This window comes from Macaca mulatta, chromosome 14 (assembly GCF_049350105.2).
Source record: "Macaca mulatta isolate MMU2019108-1 chromosome 14, T2T-MMU8v2.0, whole genome shotgun sequence".
Classification (NCBI taxonomy): domain Eukaryota; kingdom Metazoa; phylum Chordata; class Mammalia; order Primates; family Cercopithecidae; genus Macaca; species Macaca mulatta.
Window position 1 is genome coordinate 9752070 of NC_133419.1, and position 16836 is coordinate 9768905.

The following is a 16836-nucleotide window of genomic DNA, read 5'->3' on the forward strand; positions in this document are numbered from 1 at the left end:
GGACTGTGCAGGATTGCTGCTGCCTGAAGCTCTGGAGGGGCCCACTGATAGATAGCCTCTCCTCCTTGTTCTCAGCTGATGGGACCCTGCTCCCTTCACCTAGAACCAAAGGTGTTGGCCTCAGTGGGGTGAACTTGCTGCCGTCCTGTGTGGTTTTGGTGATGGCCTTACATGTATTTGTATCTCACGCAGACACACTGTTGCACAGGGAGGGGGGCTGTTAACAACCTGCACCCCCTTTGATGCCCTCAGGGCATGAAGTGGGAATCTGTTATTTCCTGCTGAGAGCAGGACCACACCCCAGAGGACAGGCTTTGGAGGCTCCCAGGAGGCTAGGCTGCTGGACAGCTGGTTTGCCTGGAATGGGCTCCTCTTTCTTCCCCAAGCATCCCAGCAGCAGTTTGTCCCCTTGAGCTACAATGTCACTCCCTACTGTCTTCGCTTAGTTCTTTTCCTCCCAGGCTGGACATTTGCTTGCCAACTTGCATTCTGTTTGAGGCCCTTCCCCAGAGAGGGCAGGTTCAGCAGCAGCTCCCAGTCCCTAGCGGTTGGTGGCCAGCAGCTGGTTAGAGCCCTGCAGAGGGAGGGCAGCTGAGGCAGGAATGGTGGAGAGGCAACCTTCTACTCTGTGGGGTAGCTTTGGCGTTTCCCTTGGATGATTGGGCTGGAGTGGGTGGGCAGAGTGCAGCCTCCTCAGCATCGCTTGAATCATCTTCCCTGGGGTCCTTCCCTGAGAGACCAAGCAGAAAAGTCAGCTGCCTGGGAAGAAACACACATGCACACACACACACACACACACACACACATCACGGAGCGTCTCCATTTTACAGACATGGAATACGACTGGAGAGGGACGGTCGATTTCTGGAAGTAGTTCATAGCAGATTTGGGGTGAGACCCCAGTCAGTGCCTTTGCCTCCATACCACACTGCTGGACCTTCGTCACCTGGGCATGAGTCCTGAGTTTCTTACGGGAGAAACCTACTGGGTCCAGGGGCTCTTGGGTGGTGTTAGTTTTTCTTTCCTCTTTGAAAAAATGTCTACCCCATCTCCCTCAGTGCTTTCCTTGTGTTCTTAGGCATGTCCAGCCCTTGGGTACCACCACATCCCCACTCTGTCCCCCAAGATTTTCCTCACCTGACCTGCTGCTCTCTGTGCCTTCCAAAGCCTCCAGACAATGGCCAGTTGAGGGTGTTCCAGCCCTGAATGCCAAGGCATGGAGACCTGGCTGTGGCTGGACCTCTTCCCCTCCAGCTAACTCAGCTTTGCACAGATCTGGAGACGATGGTAACTTCGTTGCTTAATGGTAACAGTCCCCACTAATAGTTTCATGTTTTGCAGCTTACAAAGCCCTTTTAATTTGATCTTCAGAGAAGGCAGTGGGCTTTGTGTTTAACTGATAAGGAAACCCAGGCCTCAGTAAGAGGCAGTTACTCACCCCAAGTCATAGAGGGTTGATGGTAGAGCTCGGCTGGAACTTAGGTGCGCCTGTTTGTCACTTCCTGCTGCTCATTTAGTCCCCAGGGGAGTGGTGGTGGTACCCATGGTGGGCACTTCTTGCCTGGGGTGGAAGAAATCAGGATCACGAAGCGCTGCTGCCCGTCGTCACTGCTTCACTCCCACACAGTGGAGCCTTCTGAAAAGGGGGCATGAGATGGATGGGAAGTGGGGGTTGTGCCACCTTTCAGCAGGGATGGGAAGAGCAACTTCTTTGGGTTCCAGGCTGGTGGGAGGGAGGGAGAGTTGGGGCTGGGGAGCAGGGCGCATCTTGGGAGGCGTCACCATCCCCAAGCACTGGCCTCTACAAAGCTGTGGAGCTAAGACAAGGTGGGTGCAACCTGGGGGCCACACAGGGCTCAGTGTGTTGCTGCTCTGAGCTCTGGCTCTGGGGTAATGCTGAGATCTCTGCCCCTGGAGGGCAGGGCAGGAATCTTGGGAGTGGGGCCCAATCCTCTCTTCTCCCAGGGCTACTCCTCCTTCCTAGCTTGTCTCTAGTTTTTCATGCTCTCTTTCTATGGCACATCTTCTTGGGGCCCTGTGATATATAAGGACAAGCTGGAACCCAGCAGAGAGACCTGTTCAGTTAGCTCTGCCTTCACCCCTGGGAGGCCCTGGGGGCACAGGCAGGCCTTGGTCTCAAGAGAGGAAGGAGGGTGGAAATGGCAAAGGTGGAAGGAGCAGGTCCTGTCCTCTGAAGGGTGGGGCTGCGGGCTGGAGCTCTCTGGTGGGAAAGAGACTAGGGTGAGGAGAGGTCACACCTGCAGAACAACTTTTCCCCACTTACCACCTCAATTTCTCCATTTGTGACATGGGGGCTACTCCTGGGGGTGCAGTGAACTTTGTGTTCCTTTAAGGCTTATGAGTATCTCCTTTGGGAAGACAGGAGAGAAAAGATATGATGGAGGAAAGTGGACAGTGAATAAAAAAGAGAATATGAAATGAGAAAGGTGGCTAAAAGGAGACACTTCCCAGGCCTGAGATTTGGGACTGAGGTGTTCCCATCAGGCCTGCTTGCTCCTCTGTCTTTCAGAGCCTGTCTCCTGCCTCTCCCGGCAGTCAGTTCCTTACCATCTCTGCCTCCCTGTCTCTGTTCATCTCTGCAGCCTCTATTGATCTCTTGCACACCTCTGTCTCTCCCTTCTTTTTTACCCTCTATGTCTCCCCCTCCCTTCTCAACCTTGCCCTCCACCCCCATCTTTCTCCAGTTCCCACTCACTGGTATTGATTGGCCTCTAGGCGGTTTCCCTTCCTCTCCTCTCGCCACCAGCTCCTCCCTCCCTCCCTGTGGGACCATAAATTTTCTGCCTGCTCAGAGCTGTGTCAGTCTATATTCCAGATCCAGGGGCCCAAGAACGGGATAGAGAGGTCAGGGGGACGTGGCCTCTGGGGGCCCCAGCCCTGCTCCTGGCCTGCAGTCTCTCCTCCAGCACTGCATCACCGGAAGCCTCCTCTGGGTGCCTCTGAGGACTGCTTTCTTCACTTCTAAAGGCCTGGGGTCCAAATCCAGCCCTGGCATGTAGTAGGGGTGGAGGGCTGGCAGCAGCACTGGGGAGATGTCCTGGGTCCTGATTACATCCTGGAACTGGGGGTGGCAAATGGGGCCCGTGGTGACAGTTTTTGCTCCCAAATGGAGTTCAGAATCAATAAGCAGGAGCCAGCTCTCTCCAGCCCCTCCCCTTTCTCACTTCACCCACCCCTGCCTCCTGTCCTTTCCTTACCCAGCCCTCCTCCTCACTCTGCTGCACTGTTTCTTCAGCTCCCCCAGGTGCCCTCTCCACCTCTCTCCTTTCCCTTCTCCTCTACCCTCTGCCTTCCCACCCTCTCCGCTGTCCGAGCAGGTTGGTGCATACCGGGTGATGGGAAAGGAGTCTCTGTGCTTACCTCTGGGGCCACAGGTGCTTTCCAGAGGCGTCCAAAAGTTTGGGGGACAGATCCCAATTGGAGGGCATCCTGAAGGATAAGTGGTTTCCTCAGCTTGACATTTGTGGCCCAGGAAGGGTTTTGTCCTAAGTGGGACACTCCGTGGGCAGGTGTCCTCTAGACCCCACCATGGAGAGAGAGGTTGGAGCCAGGGGAGGGGCAGTGGGAATGGAGAGGAAAGATTGGAGGAGTCCAGGAGAGGCTTGTGCAAGGGGCTAGGGGAGCAGCCTTTTGGGGAGGTGGTGGGGAGCTGTATGTGTGTGGCATGTCTTACTCCTGAGTACCTCGAAGGCTCTGGGTGCACTGTATGCTGTGGACCCTATTTTGGAGGGTGAGCTTGGAGGGCAGGGGTGTCTGTGTGTATGTTGGCCATTCATGGCCTGTGATCAAACGTGTGTGCGCACGCATGTATGCCCGGTGAGCATGTGTACATGCTCCCCTGAGAGTGAGTTGGTGTGCCCATGTTTGTGAGCACATGCATGCATGTATGTGTCTGAGCCTGTGTGCCTGCCCGCACACTGTGCCCATATGGGCACGTGGATGTTTCCATACCCAAGCCGGTACACATCTCAGTGTGCGTGTGCGTTCTGAGGGGTGTGTGCAGAGGTGGCCGCCGCGGCATCTCAGCAGGCTGTGCCAGAGAGCATTATTGGGGTTCATCCAGGTGGGGTGGGCGGGGAGGAAGAAAGTGGCCTCTCTTGCTAGCCTCAATCCCGTTCCATTATTCAGCAGGGTCCCTTCTCGAGGAGGGGGGTGCAGGAGGAGCGCGCGCGTCCAGGCGCGGGGGAGGGGCGGGCGCGCGCAGAGGAGAGGCGAGCGGCGAGCGGGCTAGCCAGGTGCCGCGCGGCGGAGCTGCCCAGCGCCGCCCGCAGATCGGGAGCCGCTCTGGTCCCTCTGCCCTGCCCCCTCCTCCTCCCGCGCTTCCCCTCCCCTCTCCGCTCTCCTTCCCTCCCTCCCTCTCTTTCTCCCTCTCTCCCTCCCTCCCTCTCCCTTCCAGCCCTCTCAGCCTCTGCAGCAACACTCCGCTGCCTCCATCTCTCCGCCGGAATCTCGCAGGCTCGCGCCTTTCCTCTGCTCAGCCCCGCTCCCCTCCTCTCCTCTCCCCTCCTCTCCTATCCCTTCATTCCCCCCTCACCCGGATTTGCTTCCCTTCCCCCTTCTCCCGCCCCCCTTCCCCCGGCCGCTCCCTCCTTTCCCCCGGCCTCCGTCGGGCGGCAGCGGCAGCAGCAGCTCGGCCGGCTCTAGTCGCCGTCGGTCTCCTGCTTTCGGGAGAACCAGGCCTCCGTCCCTCTTTTCTCCTCCAGCCCGCACCGCCCTCCTCCCCGGCTCGGTTTTTCCGCAGGATTTCCCTCGCTCTCCCCTCCCTGCTTGGCCCCCGCGCTCCCCTCCCTCTCCACTCGGCACCATGCCCCCTCCCCCGGGCGCTCCCCCGGGTTTCTGACGGCCCTCTGCGCCGCTCCGACCCCGCCGGGATGCAGAGAGACCCCTAGCTCCTCGCGATGGACCCAGGCATCCTGGACCTTGGTGTTGCCGCTCCGCGGACCCCCGATTTCCCGGCGGGATCCAGTTGATTTTATTGGCTCCGGACCGAGGCTTGGGCCCTGGTTTACCTCCGCTTCATCCCTACCCCGCTCCCGGAGCTCGGAGCCGGAGGGGGGCTTCGCGGGGCTGCGCAGCCCCGCGTCCCCGCCCCCGGCCATGGGGCTGTGAGGCGGTCGCCCCCGGGCCGAAATGCCCCCCGGGGGGAGCGGGCCGGGGGGGTGCCCGCGCCGCCCCCCCGCCCTGGCTGGGCCCCTGCCGCCGCCGCCGCCACCGCCGCCGCCGCCGCCACCTCTGCTGCCGCTGTTGCCGCTGCTGCTGCTGCTGCTGCTGGGGGCGGCCGAGGGGGCCCGGGTCTCCTCCAGCCTCAGCACCACCCACCACGTCCACCACTTCCACAGCAAGCACGGCACCGTGCCCATCGCCATCAACCGCATGCCCTTCCTCACCCGCGGCGGCCACGGTAAGTGGCACTGTCGATGCCGGCCACCCGGTTGGCCCCGGGGGCAGGGGGGCTTCCCGTGTGCGCAGCCAGGCCCCCGTGGGCCCCACCCCAGCTGTGCACGCCGAGTCCGGCCCCTCTGCTTTGCGTCCCGGAGCCCCTTCACCTCCAATCTCCAGCACCCATCATCTCAGCCCCACCCTTGCCTCCATCTCTCCTCTCCCCCATCACCCTCATCTCTGTCTTCAGCACTTTGCTTCCTCGCCTCACCTAAACCTGCTTACCCCTAGGTCTGGTTCATTATCTCCTTCTACTTCCTTACCCTCCCCGCCCTGTCTGTCCTTTCATCCTCTCCCTGCAGCTCTGCCTTCCATTTCTCTTCCGCATCACCTCCTCCATCTCAGCCCCTTATCATCTCTCCATCTGTCTTGCCTCCACCTCTGCCTCACCCTCACCCTTCCATCGCTGGTCTGTCATCTCTCCCCCTTCACCTCCCTCCCACCTCTGTCACATCTGTCATCTCTGCGTCTGACATATCTCTTCCTGCTTGACCTCTTCGTGTATGTCTCTGTTTTACCTCCATCCTTCCAACAACCTTCCCTTCTTTTCTGACGACTGGCCTTCCATTACCTCCCAACTCACTCCACTGTCCCACCATTCTCCCATCCTCCTTCCCCTTATCTCTAGTGTCTCCCCTCCATGTCCCCTCATCTCTGCTCTGTCTCTACCTCTGACCCCCAGCATCTCACTTCTGTAGGCCCAGCACTTCCCGTTTCCAGGCTTCCCCTCCTGTGTCAGTTCTCTATCGCTGTCCACTTACAATCACCTCCTATCTCTGCCCCTCATAACCATCCATTGAAAAACTTCACCTTCCTTCTCAGACCCCATCACCTTCTCATTTCCATCCTTCCTCAGCCCCATCTCAGGCCCCCCATTACTTCATATCTTAGACCCCTAAGATTCTCTCCATGCCATCTCTTCTCACCTCTGTACGTGTCACCTTCCATCTCTGTCCTCCATACTCTGTGCCCCCATCACTCCCAAGCTCTGTCCTCCCCATTACCTTCTACGTCCGGCCCTCTTTACATTTTATTTCAGCTCATTTCAGCCCATCACTTTCCACCTCAGTCCCTCCACATTCCATCTCAGAGCTGCTGTCACTTGCATCCCAGGGACCTCCTCACGTCCCATTTTAGTCTACTCACCACTTCCCATCTCTGCACCTTGTCATTACCTTTCAGAGGGTAGCCCCATTACCTCCATCTCTGTACCTCTCTCACCTCCCATTTCTGTGCCTCCATCCCATCCCATCCCATCTCATCCCATCCCATCCCATCCCATTTCATCCCATCCTTGTGCTCTCAACACCTCACATATCTGTCCTCCTATCCATGTCCTCTCCCCTCTGTGCCCCCCTCTCCTCACCTTCCATGTTCATCACCTCCCATCGGAGTTCTCTGACACCTCCATGCTCCCATTCCCTCTCATTGCTGTGCCTTCATCAGTTCTCTCTCTGTACCCAGGTGGCCTCCCATTTCTGCACTTCTCTCCCTTCCTATCCTTGTACCCTCACCACTTCCTGTTTCTGTCTCTCCATCCCCTCTCATTCTTTACTCCATTTTTGTTCCTCCATCATCTTCCATTCCTGTATTTTGCGCCCTTCCCATCTGTGACCCTGGTTGCCTTCCCATTCTTGCTCCATGCCAGTCCATCTTTGCTTCCCAGTTGTGCCACCGTATCACCTCCAATCTTTCTGCTCATTTGCTGGTCTTCTTCCTTTTCTCCTACTTTATCTATTTCCCTTTTCATGCTTCCGTTTTCTCTTCATCCAATTTCTCTGGAGCACTTCCTTCAAACTCTTTACTCCATTCTTTTATTCTCTCATCCCCAACACAGTTTGCCTCATCTTATCTCTGTCCCACCTGGCTCCTCTCAGGCAACACTCTTCAGTTTCCTTCTCTTCTTCCACGACCCCACCCAAACCCTTGCTCCTGGACCTTAACTCCCTCCCCCTCCCCAGGAACTCTCTGGCTCTTTGTTACCTTCCTCCCTCTTTCATTGTCTCCTTCTGGCTCCCTCGAGGCCCAGTGTTGCCCCCAAAGGTGCCCAGATAGGCCATGGTCTTTCTGGGCAGTGAGACAAAGCTGAAGGAGTGAGACAGGTAAAGGAAGTCAGGGATACTGGGGGATTTTGCAGGATGAAGAGAGTGTGGAAGAGGAAGGTGTAGGAGAGAGGAACTGGCTGAGGGACCCTGAGCAGGTAGAAAGGAGGGCCTGGGAGCCAGAGTGCCCAAGAAAGATTCTGTGAAGGAGCAAAAGCTGGACAGAGGGAGTGAAAGTGGCCAGAAGAGTATGGGGGACAGGGTATGGAATGTTGGCCTTGGGATTGCCTCGGAGACAGCCACCCCTTTGCTGCGCAGAGGAGAAAGAGGACCAGTGCCTAGTGGAAACAGGAGGAGTCATCTGGAGGGTGCTCAAGGATGATGATAGAAGAGGGTGGGAGGTGTGGGGGAGGAACCTGTGAAGGGTGGGGCAGCTGAGAGGAAGGATGAGGACCCAAGGAAAGGAGGAGAAGGGATGAGGCCACCTGTCCTGGCTAAACTCCACCTTTGCTCCCATTAACCATTAACCATGGTGGGAAAGGTGAAAAGACAGGCTCTTTTTGGGACCCTACACTTGGCTAGAGGACCAGGCCAGGCTTCCTCTCTGCCCAGTGTCTCCCTAGCATCCCCAGTGGGAGGCAGCCTCTCTCCTTTCTGCACCAGCTTCTCCACTTGCCTTCTTTTGGGGTCTCACTGTGTTTCTACTTGTCCTCTCCTCTCTTTTCTTCACACTATCCCCCATTTACCCTGCCATCCCCCCCAACCCCTCCTGTTACATAATGTCCTTATCTGCCAGACACCCATTGCCACTCCTGTACCTGATGTCTGTCTGGGGCATGGGAGGACTGGCACACCTGGGTCCTAAAAATGACCTGAGCCCAGGGGCGACACTCTCCTGGTCCTGGATCCCCAATTCTGGTTTCAGAGTCCTTGAGGTTCCTCCCACCTCACCGTGTTCATTTCTGGTACTCTTCGGCCAGGAATGGAGTGGTCAATCCCTGCTAAGTTCTGAGTCGGTAGCTTCCATGGGTTCCAGGTTTATCACTCCAGCTTATAAAGGGGGCTAGCATTTATTTTGATTCTGAACAGGCTGTGTTAACTCGGATTTCTGACTGGATGGTTTATGGCCAAGCAGGGGGTTAACAATTGAAAGACTGTGTTCTGGGATCCTAGATCAAGAGACAGCTGAGCGCAGGGATCTGGACCAGTAGAGATCTGCCCGTCCGGGATGTAAAGGTTCATGTACAAAGCGCGGGTGTGGGCTGTGAGCACTCGGGCCATGGCTTTTCTGGGTTGTGCAGGATGTTTTATCTTCTCACAAGTCTAGATCTTCCAGAAGGTTTTCTTTCATGGCTTCGGATGCTGCAGGGACACAGGCAGGCAGAGGTTCTGCACATGTAGTTTTAACCACAGGGGCATCACTGCATGGGTGGTTTTCTACATGGATGATTATGTTGTTTGGGTCTGGGTTAGCTAACCATTATTAATGGTTGGTTGGTTTTTTTCTAGAATGCAGGTGTGTGTGGGACTGCATGGAAGATTCTTGAACATTTAGAGTATTTCACTGGATCAGTGAATTTCTGGGTCTAGGAGGTATTGAGGAGACTATATTGGGAGTGGGCAGAAGGTGCCAACCCTGGGCCTGTGGCATCTTGTGTTTGGCCAGAGGCTTTCTTGCCTTAGGCTTCAGGTGTGTAGTTTTCAGCTCACTGGTGGTTTCCTAGGAAGGTTAAAAACAACTGGTCTACACCACCCTTGGGCAATATTTTTGGGCCTTGACTCAGGCCCCTCTTGCCTTTCAAACCCTTTCTGGAGCCTGTCAGAGGTTCTAGATGTGGTGCCCTATTTTGGGCTCCGTGTCTCCTAGAAGGCAGCTGTGCCTTCCCTGGGGGAGTCCGTGGGCAGGGCCAAGGACAGCTTGCCGGGGTGAGAGGCTGGAGGCGCCTCCGGAGCGCGGCTGGGGAGGGGCCTGGCGGAAGCCCCGCCTCCCAGCCCGGCGGTCTCCGAACCCCAGCCTTCTGCGCTCCGGAGGCAGCCGCGGTGCTGGGAGAGAAATGTCTCCCCAGGGTAATTACTGCCGCCCCAGTCCAATAAACCATTCATCCTTCACCTCTTCTGCCCAAGAAGAGTCTCTCCGCCCCGTCCCCCAACAGTGTAATAAACGCCCTTAGGCTTTAAGAGGCCCGCCCAGCATAATAAACTGGCTGCAGTGTGAGAACAGCTGGGTGATAAATCCCAGGGGAGGTCTGGGTTTGGGCAGCCTGTGCGCCACGGGCCTCGGGAGTGGGGACGCGTGCGCCCTGTCCCACGCCTGGCCAGTCCCTGTCCTGGGGCCGCCTTCCATGGTCTGTCTTTGTGCCTTCACCGCCATGTTTCCTGACTGCTTCGTCTCCTGTCGGGGGTCTGCCTCTCCACGCTGGGTCTTTGTGTGCAGCTGGGTGCGTCGCCGCCTGTGTGTGGGTGTGGGGCCTGGGGGCTTGGGCGCTGGACGCCGCCTCTGATCCCTCCTGCCTCACTGCCCAGTGAGGCATTTGGCCGGCTTTTTCCTCCCGCCCTCTCTGGGCACAGACAGGGCTCTGTCCATGGTGATGTGCTTGCTGTCTGGGATCTGGGCTGGGAAGTGAAGAGAAAGGGCCTCTTTTCTCCTAGACCTGGGGGATTTGGAGGCAGCCTGCAGGTAGACTGGGTTTCTTTCCCCGGTCTGAGGGACCAAGAAACCCAATAAAGCCTTCTCTGAATGGGAGGCCCTGGAGCCCAGGGGTGAAGAGGCTGCAGCCTCTGATCAGGGAGGTGAGGGTAGGAATGTGTGTGGAGGAAGGTCAGCATCTCTGCTCCCCTGGCCCACCCCACCCCCCAAATTCAGATGTGCAGCTTGTGTGGCGGGGGGGGGGGGGAGGAGGACCCTGGGTATTACAGTTGTCATGGAAACAGCCGATTTTCCGGAGTACTGCAGTGCTGGGAGTGGAAAGACTGTTACTGGCTGAGGCCTACTGGGCTCCCCACCTCCAGGCCCTGCCCTTCCAGGCAGGTGACCACATGGTGTGGGGGTGGGGCTTACTGCATACCCCACTGTCAGCCAACTCTCCACCCTTGACTTGGGGGCCCATCCTGAGGATTCAGTGCTCACCACTGTGCCTCCAGGGCCCTCAGGTAGAAAGGACACCTGGATCTGGAGAGGGCAAAGCCAAGCCCCCTCTGTCTGCTGGGGGTGCTTTCCTGGCCAACAGGCAGAGGTGAGATGGCAGTTATTAGACATCCAGATGGTTCTTTTCCTCCTGCCCTTCCTCCTGGGGTCACCTTTCACCATCACTCTGGGGAGATGGAAGATGTTGATGGTGGGTGCTCTGAGGAACAGCAAGGGGACCCATGGCTCCTGCTTCCCCCAACCTCAACCCCCTGCTGGCCTCAAGACCTCTTTGGGAACCAGGCAACAATCTTCCCTTCTCTCCTCAGCCCCTCCCTGGGCCTGCAGATGGTGGCTCCCCACAAGAAACTCAGGCAGCCCCTCCCCTTTGGGGTCCTAGGAGCTCCCTGGGATGGAGGCTCCTCACACCTGATTGACCCAGCTACAAGGGGGTTCAAGTCCCTGAGGTGAGAGACCCCATGGTACCTGAGGGAACCCGGCCTAATGTTACCAACTGGGCCACCACCTTGGCTGCTGGCAAGGCCTGCTCCTTAGAAGTGCTGCAGGCCCTCCTGCCCCCGCAGGCTACTAGTTCCTCACTCCAGAGTTCGCCCACCCCCAGACGGACATTTTTCTCCCCCTCTAGGCTTTTACCCTTAGGCCTCATCTGTCTGTCTCCCTCTCTAAGTCCTCCCGTGAACCCCTCTCCCCATAAGAAGTGCTTTGTGAGGAGTCGTTAGTGGCTAATTATTTAATTAAGCATTTTATGAATCTCATCTGCTCCATTTATATTCTAAAGAATGCAAGATTGTTCTCTTCCCTTCCCTTCTCTGCAGGCTGTGGAGTACTAGTCCTTCAGGCCTCCCAGACAAGGCTCCTTTCCGGGAAACTGGGTGACCAGCCCCCCACCCCCACCCCCAGAGAGCTCAGTCAGCCGCAGGAGGGAACATGGCGACTAATGGGGTTTATTTTGGGGCTGAGATCGTTAGGGACCTCACACCCGCCCCCAGCAGCCGGCTGGCGAAGAAGAGAAGGAGAAGGGGAGAGAGGGTGGGGTGGGGGAGGGCTGGGAGAGGGAGCCTTCATCTCCGGCTCCCACTCTCCCGTTTCTCTCACCTACACCCCTCTCTGTCCTTCTCTGTCCATCTGTCTCTCTGCCTCCTTCCTTCTCTGGCTGTCAATCTCCCCTCTCCCCTCCCCCCACCCCCCAACCCATGGCTGTCTCTTCCTTTCTGGGCAGGGCTCCAGGACCTTCCTACTTTGGGACCCAGGCAGTCCCCTGGGTGAGGGCGGAAGCAGGGAGTCCTGGGCAAGCCAGGAGAGGGGTGGGGACAGGGAGATGTTGGAGGGCACCAGCTCTGACTGTGAGTCAGAGCTGCATACAGCTCTGCTCATCTTCCTGCCATCACCTGGGGTTCCTTGGTGCCTGCTCACCTCTGGCCCCAAAGAAGCACACACCTTGGATCTGTCACCTCTGCCAGACCTGGGAGAAGTGGAGCTAGTCAGGACCGGGCCCCCTGGGTCTTTCCTGCCCACAGCACTCTCGTCTTCTCAGTCTCCTTGCAGCTTCTCTCTGGGCTCTCTCTCTGTGTCACTCTATTACCTCTCCGTTTTGCTGTAATTAAAGCTAGACTTCTTGATGAGGCAGCTACATCTGTCTGTGCGTGTGCACAGGCTCTCACCCAGGCACCCGCCTGCCAACTGCTCCCTGGGGTGGCGGGGCTGGTGGCTGCTGTGGGTATCACAGCTGAAGTCCCACATCTAGACCTGGGGTTCCATCCCTCTCTGGTCACAACCCTGAGGACCTGCTGACCTCGTCCTCCTGATGTCATTTCTTCTTGTCTCCCTTTCCTTCTCTCTGCAGCCGGGACCACATACATCTTTGGGAAGGGGGGAGCACTCATCACCTATACGTGGCCCCCCAATGACAGGCCCAGCACGAGGATGGATCGCCTGGCTGTGGGCTTCAGCACTCACCAGCGGAGCGCTGTGCTGGTGCGGGTGGACAGCGCCTCCGGCCTTGGAGACTACCTGCAGCTGCACATCGTAAGGACCCTGGGCCCCAGCCCTTCAACCCCAAGCTTCCTGCTCCCAAATCAGTTCAGCCCTTCATTGCCATGGGATCAGCACCTCAAGTCTTCCCTCATGGGGAATCCTCAGAACTTCTGTTCCTTCATTGCTGGAGCTTCCTGCTAAGAAGTTCTGCTTCTGAGATTCTTCCCTCTCTCAGTTATTCACCAAGACTCCCAGATCCACCCTCCCATCTGATTCATATTTCTCCAGCTCCCCACTCCCCGAGACCACCTGTGTTTTCTGACCTTCCTAAAAGTAGTCAAGGGCCTCTTTGGGCCTTCCAGGCCATTCTCCTGCAGCCTTCAGAGTTGTCCCACATTTGTGACTTCCCCCAGGCTGCTGCCTGCTCACTCCTAGACCAGCTAGGCCAGCCCACTGTGTCCTGCACCTGTTCTTGCCCCTCCTTCATACCTACCTGCCCCAGAGCAGCCTACCCTTGCAGCTTCATCTTGCCTCTGGATTCTGCCCCTTTGCCCTCCCAGCAGCCCCCTTACCCTGTCTCCCTTACTGCCTCTTTAGCCAGGTTCACTCCTCACTAACCCCTTGGCCCAGCCCCACATCCCCAACCTGACCTCGGCTCCCACCTTGCTCTGCCTTTCTCTGCTCAGCTCCACCTGTGGCCCTAGCCCCTCCCTGTGTCTGCTCCCCGCCTTGACCTTGGTTCATTCCCAGGGTCTCCCTCTGGGCCTCCTACCATATATGCAGCTCCTTGACTCACCATTTTGAGTCCTGTCGAACTCTAGTCTGCAAGTGGCCCCTTTTCTTTCCCTGCCCTTTCCTCCATCTCTGGCTCTGCCCTACACCCTTCCCTATGACCTCTGGTATTGCTCCATTTCATTTCTGGTCTCAGACTCTCCCCTGACCCCTCCTCACCGTCCTCAATCCCGAGCCTCTGCCCTCAGTCTTCATCTGTACATTTCTGGTCCCTAACAGCCACCTTGTTTCCCTGCCTGTATTTCACATGCTCACCCTGGCCAGGACCCCTGTGCTGTGGGGATCAGGCAGGCTGGCCAGGCTCTGTGGGCTGGAAAGCTCTGGGTGAGGGGCCCCTGGCTTTCAGGAGGGCATAGTTAGTTGGAAGGGGAGAGAGGAAGCCAGGGGAGAGGCTTGTTTGGGCTTTGATTTCTCCGCATCTGCTTGGGAATGCAGCCACTGGCCTTCATTACACAATAGCTTTTAAGCATCCCAGGTCTGCACCCCACCCCACCCCAACACCAGGGCGTGAAGGAAGGAGCATGAGGGGAGACTTCCTGTAGGCAGAGCAGAGCTGGGGTGGAAGTGGCAGTGGATGAGGAAGGGGTGCAGAAGGAGGACTAGCAAGCAGGACAGCAGTCAGGCCCAAGAAGAGGCCTGGAAGTTCTGTACCTGTGTCAGCAGAACAGGCAGTTATCTAGAACGGTGAGAGGCACCCGGCAAGTGAGAGACAGTGTGGCTGTAGACGACAGTGTGGGACTAGATGCACCGTGATGTGTGTCAGGAGTGATGGCTGTGACAGTGGGGGATGAAGACAGAGACTGGGTCTCATGATTTCTGATGGAGTGTATCTATAGATGTGTATTTCCCCATGGAGTGGTGTTTGCAGTTGTTTCAGTTGCCTTTCTGGGTGGTGGGATGTGACTGGGTTTCCCTGTGTCCTCTGTGAGTGAGGGCTTCTCCTTCTCTCTCTTCTCCCTCATGCGAAGCTCTGCATGGCTTGCCACTTCCTTGCTGTCTTTGTGCAAGTCACCACAGCTGTCTGAGCCTCAGTTTGCCCATCTATGGAGTGGCATGGGAAGAGGACAGAGGGATGTTGTGAGGTTGAAGGAGATCACGTATGTGAAGCACATAGGGAGCATGCTGTGTTAGCTAGTATCCTGACCATCTCTGATCAGCTACCTGGGCAGGACTGTGTACCTCTGTGCCTGTTAGGTTAGGGCACAGGGCTCCCTACTGAGGAGAAAAGGTAGGGGGATCAGGGTGTGAGGAGAAGGGATTTCCTCCTTTTCCCTCCCAACAGTTGTGCACAGGCCTTACTGGTGCAAGGCTATGGAGGAACAAGTACTGGTGCCGGGTACTACAGAGGTCAGGGAAGATGGGAGTCTGCCCGAGGGTGGAGAGGCCTGGCAAGGGTGAGGGGCCATGAGAGGAGCCAGCCATGAGGTGTGAGTTGGGCACCAGATGGGCTGAGGCCCCCTGGGGGCAGCCCCCAAACCCCTTCCTTCCCTGGTGACACATCAGCTCCCACTACAGCGTCAGTAGCAGCTCTCAGAGAGTGGGGAGGCGGCAGCAAAATAAGAGAAAAGCAATTTGACGTTTCTAATAAAGCGTCGCTCCACTTTGCCAAATTAATTTTGACTCCCATAATTATTTGCTGTAGGAGCGGCTGCGTTCTCCCCACCGCCGCCTAATGAGGTAATTGGGGAATTAGGAATTAATGACTTTAACAGAAGTGACAACTGACTTCACACTGGGAGAGGCTCTGGGGAGCTGCCTCTCCCCCGGAGTGCAGGGCCCTGAGCTTGACTGCCTCCTAGGAAACCCAGGTGTCCTGCCTCCCAGCTCCCTGGCCGGCTCTCTGCCAGCCTGGCTCCCAGACCGCATGTGCTCCTTGACCACCATCACTGCCTGGGCTGAGCCTGTGGGGAGAAATCCTCAGAGGAATCCAGGGAGCTGATGCTATTCTGGGTGATATTATTACTAACAATAGTACCGAGGAGGATCGACTGTTCCCTTCCCGTGTGTGGGGAGCAGATGATCAGCCCGTCTCCCTGGGGATGTTGTCAGTCTGTGGGTGGTGGATGGGTGGGGCTTGCTAATACTCTTTTTAGGCAAGCCCAGCCTCAGTTTCCCTGCTTTACTGCATCTGAGGAGACAGGCTGCATGCATGTATGACTGTGTGCATGCATGTGTGTGTTAGCGTGCATGCATGCATATATGTATGTGGTTTTCCCAGGTTCTGAGAAGGAGACAACTGGACCCCACAAGTGGGAAGGGATAGGACATGGGTCTTCTGAGCCACAGCTGCAAACCTTGTCCCCCAACTCTCTCTGCCAAACCCTAACCCTTGCCCCATCTGTGAGCCACCCCTGCCAACACCCCCAGTGCCACCAAGCCTCTCGGCTCTGCTAGATGCAGGAAAGAGGTGGCAGCTGAATGTTCCACATGTCCAGGTCATGGGGCAGTCTTTCAAGAAGATCTCAAGAGTGTAGTGTGTTTCTATGGTGATGGGCTGGGTGCCTGAGAGTGTGTGAGCCAGGGGGTCTGAGTGAACCTGTGTGAGTGTCTGTTCCCTGTGGGAGGAGAGCTGAGACCGCATTCAGGAGTGCTGCTGGGAGGTTCAGGGAAATGAAACAGGGGCTCAGGCTTAGTGCCCGGTGGGCCTTCATTGGTTTTTAGATGCCTTTGGTCTTGAAGGTAGGTTGGCCTCAGCAGCCTCTTGGATCATCCCACACCCCCACCTCTTTGAGTCAGGGTCTTCCTAGGCTGGTGGGCAAAGAGAGAGAACACTGGCTTTGAAGTCAGACTAGCTGGGGTTCAAATCTGGGGCTTCCTTCTCATGAGCTGCAAGATTTTGAGATGTTATTTAACTATGTTGAGCCTCAGTCTCTTTCTTGATGAAACGGGGAGCTATGAGCTTCTTCAGCGGGTTGGTGTGGGGAAGAGAGCATGCATGTACAGTACCCACACAGGGCCTGGCATGATTTAGGTTTCAGTGAAGCCCTCCCTCTCACTCTAGCACCACAGACAGAACTCTTCCTGGGCTGATCCTGGGTTGCCTTTGCAGGGTGTACCATGGGCCTGGGTCCCAGAGATTGCTTAGGTTCTTTCTCCCCTTCTCCAGGCCTCTGTCCCTGTCTGTACTCTGCCTGTCCTTCCCCAGCCCCTAGCTCCAGTCCCTACCCCGACACCCCCATGATCCCCTTTCTTGGTCAGTCTAGCATAGTTTGTCCGTCAACTCTTCTGGTGTCCATCCCACCATACACACAGTCCACACCCCCAACCTCTACCCCCATGGCTGCAGAGGGGCCACCCCCATACTCAGAGCCTGACCTACTTTGGGCCTGAGAGGCTGCCAGGAGAGGCATGCTAATGCCCTGGTGTGGGTGGGAGCACCCTGGGGGCCTGCCTGGTGCAGAGCATACTGGGGAGGAGAGGCTG

At 57.0% G+C, this 16836-nt stretch overlaps 2 protein-coding genes across 51 annotated transcripts in view; one reads left to right on the forward strand and one right to left on the reverse strand.

Annotated features, from left to right (window-relative positions):
• The window catches only part of NRXN2 (neurexin 2), a 117142-nt gene that overhangs the window by 75437 nt on the left and 24869 nt on the right, over positions 1-16836 (forward strand). For all 50 annotated transcript variants that reach the window (XM_077962193.1, XM_077962190.1, XM_077962196.1 and 47 more), the window contains one exon: positions 12491-12672. In XM_077962193.1, the coding sequence (XP_077818319.1) occupies positions 12491-12672 (182 nt within the window). The remainder of the gene's footprint in view (positions 1-12490; positions 12673-16836) is intronic.
• On the reverse strand, positions 154-5120 carry LOC106993200 (uncharacterized). The gene is made up of 5 exons (XM_077964770.1): positions 4941-5120; positions 3382-3450; positions 2285-3082; positions 1439-1636; positions 154-730 (listed from the first exon to the last, which is right to left on the reverse strand). Exons 1-3 carry the CDS (start codon positions 5118-5120, stop codon positions 2867-2869), a joined length of 465 nt encoding a protein of 154 aa, XP_077820896.1. The 3' UTR covers positions 154-730; positions 1439-1636; positions 2285-2866.